This window comes from Gracilinanus agilis, unplaced genomic scaffold (assembly GCF_016433145.1).
Source record: "Gracilinanus agilis isolate LMUSP501 unplaced genomic scaffold, AgileGrace unplaced_scaffold56666, whole genome shotgun sequence".
In the NCBI taxonomy this organism is placed as follows: domain Eukaryota; kingdom Metazoa; phylum Chordata; class Mammalia; order Didelphimorphia; family Didelphidae; genus Gracilinanus; species Gracilinanus agilis.
In genome coordinates this window covers 1-6,757 of record NW_025392094.1, presented here as the reverse complement: position 1 = coordinate 6,757, position 6,757 = coordinate 1, and the positions used below count along the sequence as shown (strand labels likewise).

Genomic DNA, 6,757 nt, shown 5'->3' with positions numbered 1-6,757 from the left:
TCAGCCACCCGCTCTCTGGAGAGAAGGGCTGGGCAGCGGGGTCAGCTCGCGCCCCCTCCCATCCCCAGGGGCCCAAAGCAGATGGAATGGCAGCACGGTGGGACCCAGAGACGTCCCTCGGAGGCCGCCTTTCTGCGGGAGTTCTCTCTCCCTGGCCGGATCCTTTCTTGCTCTGAGAGTGGGCAGCCATTTCCCAGGCCCCCGTGTTCAGTGGGGGGGGGGGGGCAATGAGAACTTGTCCTTCTCTTGTTTGATCTGCGTTGAAGCTCTCTGGGAGAAGACTTTACTGCCCTTCCAAGACCCTCACACGCAGGTCTGCCCGTGGGTACCTACATACGTGTGCACCGTGTGGATACACGCATGCACGTCTGTTGGGGGGGTGCCAGAGTAGAGCGGCCCATTGCCGTGTGTGCCGATTTCTGTGGGGCTCCCCTGGGGGGGCTGGGACGGTGCCCTGGGCTCCTCCGATGGTGAAGGCCGATGCTCGGCCCAGGCTGGGGCTGCGTCCTGCCTTTTCCTCCTGAGGATTCCCCGTGCCTCTTCCTCTCCCCCGTAGATCTTGTATTGCACCCTGAGCACCCCCAAGGTCGATATGGAGAGCCTCTTGGGAGCCCACATCGGCCTTGAAGATTTCATCTTTGCCCACGTCAAGGGCATTCAGAAGGAAGTGACCGTCTACAAGTCGGAGGACGCCCTCGGCCTCACCATCACAGACAACGGCGTGGGCTGCGCCTTCATCAAGGTAAGCTTCGGCGGGTGCCCTTTGCTGTGGCCTTTCTCCCTCCTGTCTGCCCGGGGCTCTCCCAAAGAGCCTTGGGGCACGCAGGCTTCTTCCCAGGCCACGGGGATCCCCTTCTCTGCCTTTCCCGTCAGTCCGGGACTCGCTGCCGTCACTGCGTGAGTGGAACGTCTCCAGGTTGCCTTTTGGGCTTCTCCGAATCCCCTGAAGAAACCTTTCGGCGCAGGGAGCCAGAGCGTGTTTCTCAAAGCCTCTGCTGCGGGCCAGGCCTGGTGAGCAGGCTGCCTTCCCTTCTGGCTGGGCTTCTGCCCGCCCAGTGTGGGGAGGTCTCCTTTTCACCTTCCCCCACTGGAATGGAGGCACCCTGAAGGCGCCCAGGGCTGGCACCCGAAGCTCATGGCCTGGCCGTGCCTTTCATGAGGGGGAAACTGATCCTGAGAGGGGCTCAGTGGGCCAGGCTGCACTTGCCTGAGACAATGGTCTGGGTTTTGTCATGGAGACAAGAGCGAGGAGGGGGAGGCTGGGCATCGAGCGGGCCTAGGGAAGAGGGCAGGGCTGGGCTCTTCAGGCACTGACAGCGACCCTAAGAGAGGGCACCTCGGAAGACGGAAGCACCGATTGGCGCCCATCCAGCCCAGCCTCGAGGGGCGTCCGGCCTCCACCGTGAGTGGCGCTGATAGGGAACCAAAGCAAAGACCCCGGAGACACTGCTGAGGGAGCCTCAGCCGGGGCAGCCCCTAACACTAGGGGAGGGCAGGTGGGCAGGAGGGACCCCAGGCTCTAGGGCTGGCCTCAGGGCCAGAGAGGAAGGCAGGCCTGCAGGTGGCTCCCAAGGACAGACTAGGGGGGCTTCAAAGGCCACCCCAGAGGCCCTGCCAGGGGACTGCCCAAGGCCTGGGGGCTGATGGGATGGAAAATCCTCCTGCCAGGAGAGTCTTGCAGGGTTATCTGGCAGGGGATGGAACATTCCCACCCTGGAGGTAGGAAGGAGAGTTCAGTTTGGCAGGACTCAAGTGCCAGGCTTTCACCGCATCATTTCACAATTGGCAGGACCCTTCGGCCCTAGGGAGCCCCTCCCCCCTTCGAATCTTGCTGCAGACCCTCCCCAGCCATGGGGCCATCCCAGCCTCGGCTCCCGATTCCATTACAGAGCTTTCCTGGCGGAGGAGGGTCTCCTTACCCAGGGATCGCTTCCTCGGCCTAGAGAGCCCTAGAGAGGGCCGGGAAGCCAAGGAGAAAAGAGGAACCCATCGGCCGCCCCCAAACCCAGCCTGCGTGTTCGGTCTGGGGATGGGCCCTTGGCAGCTGGAACAAAGGGACCCGCGTGTCAGCAGTCCAAGCGCGGGAAGGCCCCTACTGCAGAGTTGCCTACTTCCTGCCGGCGCCATTTCTTAGACAGGCTTCCGGGATTATTCAAATGGCGCCGCCAAGCAGCCCCTCCCCCCAAGTAGCCCCCTTTTCCCGGAAAGCGCCCTCCCTCCTTTCTCTGCTTCCCTGCGGATGTTTCCAGATCAGGTCGTGGATGTTTGGAGGCTTCGGATTTGTCTATGTAGAATGGAAGGACGCTTAACATTCAGAAGAAAATGAAATAACCCTCGAGCCTGAAGAGAGAGCCTGGGTTCCAATCCTGCTCCTGCTCCTTCCTTCCTCCTGAGTGCAAGGCCAAAAGGCACGAAGACTGGAAGGGCCTCGAATTCCAGCTCTGGAAGAAGAGCAGGCCCGCACCGTGTTCCAGGGGCCTCCGTGCTCAAAATGGCTGATTCCGGAACCAGATGGAGTTTGCTTGGCTGTGCTCTAGAAGGGGGGGGGGCTTGTTTCCGGGAGCTCACTCAAGGGTGACCCCAACAATGGCCAGGGTGGGTGCAAGGCTCCCAGGACTGTCCACTTCCAGCCTGCAAGGCAAACCTCTCCCTGTATCTGTGTCCATATCTGTAGCCATATCCATCTCCCTAATATAGACATACTCGAAACAGATCTGTGTAGGTCTGTGTTTCAGGAGAACGGCTTTCCTTTGTCATCCCGGGCATTCTCTTGGCGGCCTTCCCAAACGGGGGCCACCAGGCTGGGAGACGGGCCCTGCTCTGCCCACGGCTTCACCTGCACCGAGAAAGGAGGAGGAGGGCTGGCAGCGGGGCCCTTGCTGGAAAGCCAAGGCAGGCAGCCGGCTTGTTTCTTCACTCCGCAGGGAAGGAGTTCATAAATATCACAAATAGCCTCGAACCTCCTCGTCTGCCCGCTTCTATCTAGAGACACTTTCGAGGCTTGAGCCCAGCTTCTCCCGTTCAGAACGAGGCCTGTCCATGGCGAGCCTTTCATTGGCAGCCAGACGCCAGCGGGGGACGAGGGCTTGTGCTTTCCTCTCCCTCCGTCCTTCTCCCTCCTCCCCAGATGGGCTCAGAGAGGGGATGGTGGAGAAGAGGAGGAGGAGGAGGAGGGGAGAGATTGCTTGGCCACCCAATGCCATCCTGTGGGAAGAGCACTGCACTGGAGTCAGAGGACCTGGATTCAAATCTACCTTGTGTCGTTGTTGGCGAGATTCTTTAGCCCCAAGCCGTTCCCTCAAATGGACTACGGGATTCTGTTCTGGGCCAGTCCTGGGCATACAAAAACGAAGAAAGAAGCCTCCCCGGCCCTCCTCAGAGCCCGTGTTTTAGTAGGGAAAGCAGCACTAGACAGTAGGGAGTAAACAGAGTCATTTCGGGGAAGTGGAAGGACCAGGCTGGCCCCTCCTATAAGGAGTGACTCTTGAGCCGAGACCCAAAGGAAGGTGGGAATTCTGGGAGGTCCAGGTGAGGAGGGCGTGCACTCTAGGCAGGGGGCACAGCCTGTGCAAAGGAGGAGAGACGGGAGACAGAAAATAGATCCATCTGGCCGGAATAGCCGGGTGTTCCAAAGCTCTTAAAGCTTCTCCAAGACTCTGGGGCCGTCCCATCGAGTGTGGGGAGCATCATGGGCGATGAGCCCGGAAAGGGGGCGACCAAGTCGAGAAGGAGAGCTTGCATTTTGGCGTACAGTTGGGGGAACCCTGGGCACTGCTTAGGAAGCTCGCTTTGTGGGGAAGATGGCCCGGAGGGGATCAGACGGAAGACTCTTTCCATAGTCCCGGCGAGAAGCCAGGTGAGGCTGACCGGGAGTCGGGGCCCGGCACGGAGGCCTGCCTGGAGAGAGCTGCGGGCCGGACGGACACGGAGCCTCCCTCTGGATTCCGCTCATTTCATCTTGGCTTCCTCGTGATTTTTCTTGGGGACGTCCGGTCTGTGTTAAAGGAGGGACCTGAACTCAGGTCTTCCTGCCTTTTGGGTCAGCCTCCAACCCTGGCTCCATCCACACTGGCCCTGCATAACGGGGAGCTCCCGCCGAGGGGCTGACTTGGGCCGAGGAGAATTAGAGGGGGTGCTGGGGGCGGCCTGGGGCCTCCCCAGTTAGAGAGCGGGGGGCTGGGGGCGGGGCAAAAGGCCACCACGTGCAAACACGTGACCGGCCCCTCCTTTTGTCTCCCCCCCCCTCCTCGTGATGCCGGCCCACAGTGCACTTTTGCCAAGGGGGGAGGGGTGGGGAGGGAGCAGGCTTGGAGGGTCCTTGGCTGGGGTCTCCGCAGCCACCCGATTGGCCTTCCTTCGGGACAGTGACGTCGGCCTAGGGCGCAGGTGCCAAAGGTGGCCCGCAGGGCGCTCTGGGCCAGGCGGGGCTGCCCTCCCCCTCTATCCCTTTCTCGCCCCCTCCACGTTTCCCAATGAGGCATCTGTAAAATGGGGCCCAGAGCAGGGAGTCTGCGCGAGCCTGAAGTGCCCAGAGATGTGCTGGAGCCGGTGGGAGCAGCCTGCACCCCGGGGACCCGCATCCAGCGGGCCTTCCAGTTGTCCTCTTGCACATTTTCTGGGGCCAACATGGTGGCGGGGAATAAATTCAAAGCGGGCCGTGGGGGGCTTTGGAGAGCCCAGGGGGCAGCGCCGAGTGCCAAAGGGCCTTCTTGCTGGGCGGAGCTCCCCGGGGCGTCCCGCACCCCGGAAAAGTCTAGAACTGGGGGGGCGGGGCAGGCCTCCCCTGGCTCAGCTGGTGCCCTTCGCCCCGCAGAGGATCCAGGCGGGCAGCCTGATGGACGGGGTGAGGACGGTGAGCGTGGGCGACCACATCGAGGAGATCAACGGGCAGAACATCGTGGGCTGGCGGCACTACGACGTGGCCCGGACGCTCAAGGAGCTCAAGAAGGAGCAGCCCTTCTCGCTCAAGCTCGTGGAGCCCAAGAAGGCCTTCGGTGAGTGCTCCGGCCACCCGGGCTTCCTCTGGACCCCCCCCCCCCCCCCCGCGAGGCTGGCCGCTGAGCCCCCTGGGAAGGGAGCTGCCGCCGGGCCGCGCCTCTGCTCTCACATTGTGCAGCAGCAATGCTGCCCTTCCGGGGCCCCGTTTGCCAGGTTTGGGCCACAGTCACTCGGCCCAGGGCCATCTTCTGGGGGCGCCTCACCAGCCCCCGCCTTGGTCTGCGGCCCCAGCTGCGAGGACTCTCCTGGGGAGGCCCTGACGGCCACCCCCTACATCCAGGCAGCCCGGGAGGCTGGGGGGCGCCTGTGAGCAGGTGGGCTTGGGGGGCTTCACTCCCCAGGGAATCGCCCATTGGCAGCCCCCCTGCTGCCCAGAGCTGAGGTGCTATAGTGGCCCCAGGAAGTCCTCTGGAGAGACCCCATGGCTGGCCTGGTGGGCCCCCTTCTATCTCTGCCCCCAAAGGGTCAGCAGGGCTCTGGGGGGGTCCTGAGAGAATGGGAATGCCCCCCCCCATGCCGCCACCAGTGGGGGCCGCTCTGCTCTGGCGTGAGGCTTCCCTGGGAAGAAAGGAAGGAGCCAGTGTCCGGCCCCCTCCCCGCCCTGGGCATGGAGGCTGCGGTGGCAGCCTCGCACACAGCGTCTGCAGGGCCATGGCACACACGGACCTGCTCTGACCTCGAGTGGCCCTGGCAGGGGGTCTTCTGGGAGACTCAGTTTCTTCATCCGTAAAATGGGGATCCGGGTTCCAGCTGTCAGGGCAGCTCTCTGTGGCCCCCCCCTGCCCTGGGGCAGAGATTCCAGAACGTTTGGGTGCCCGGGACCCGCATTCTCTGCCTTTAAGGCTCCCCCTGGCTCTTCCCAGGGAGAGGCTGAGGGGCCGCTCTGGGCTCTGGGACGTGTGGGGAAGGATCCCAGATGGGAGGTCATCCAGGGCCCGGTGGGATCGGGAACCCCCAGCTTCCGAGGGCCCTGGACAAATCATTTCACTGCCTGCCTCAGTTTCCTCAGCTGTAAAGTGGGGCCACAAATAGCGCCTCCCTCCCAGGTGGTTGTGAGGGTCAGATAGGATGTGTATAGAGCCCCCGGCAGGTCCACTATTGTCATGGTAGGTCACAGGAGCTGAGTTCCAATCCAGCTCTGCCATGTGGAACCTCAGCGAGCTGGGGCAAGTCTCTGGTTCCTTCTCAGCCTTGGGTCTGTGATTCTGGGCTCCTGGGGCCCAGCATGAGGCTCTGTGTGGGGAAGATCCCCCACTCGGGGAGGGGCAGGAGCCCCCCAGAAGCCCCCGGGGGGGCTGAACCTGTGAGGAGTGTGGAGCCGGCGTGGAGGCCGAGGCGGGGCAGGGGTCCCTGGTGGCCCTAGCAGGAGCCCCATCTCGGGGACGAGGAAGCCGAGGCAGATGGGCTTCTGGGGCGTTCAGGGCCTTCCTGGTGGGGCCTGAGGCTGCCCTTTGCCGGCCCTCCGGGCTCCCAGAGCGCAGCCTCCTGGGGGGCTCCGTGATGGGGCCGGTGAGGCATGCTGGGAGAGGATTTGAACCCAGGATCTCAGGGCTGGGGGCCGCCACGTTCTTCCCGCAGAGCTTTCCGGGGCCGTTCGCGCTCCCGGGACTCCCTGAGGCAGGCAGGCCCGGCTTGGCCCTGCTCAAGGAGCTCCCTCGCCAGGTCCGCCTGTGGTCCGAGGCGAGGCCGGAGGAGGCGGGCCCGGGGCGGGCAGCCCTGCTTTGTGGCTGAGGGGAGGGGGTGGAGCCTCTCTCGGGAC

General features: G+C 63.4%; 1 protein-coding gene across 1 annotated transcript; it reads left to right on the top strand.

Moving 5' to 3' along the window:
• Window positions 1-556: 556 nt before the first annotated feature.
• On the top strand, window positions 557-5,308 carry LOC123256176 (PDZ domain-containing protein GIPC2-like; the record flags this gene model as incomplete). The annotated part of the gene is made up of 3 exons (XM_044684858.1): window positions 557-742; window positions 4,814-4,994; window positions 5,178-5,308. Coding segments are annotated over 3 exons (498 nt in total), but the record flags the coding sequence as incomplete, so codon positions are not given.
• Between the last annotated feature and the right edge of the window lie 1,449 nt (window positions 5,309-6,757).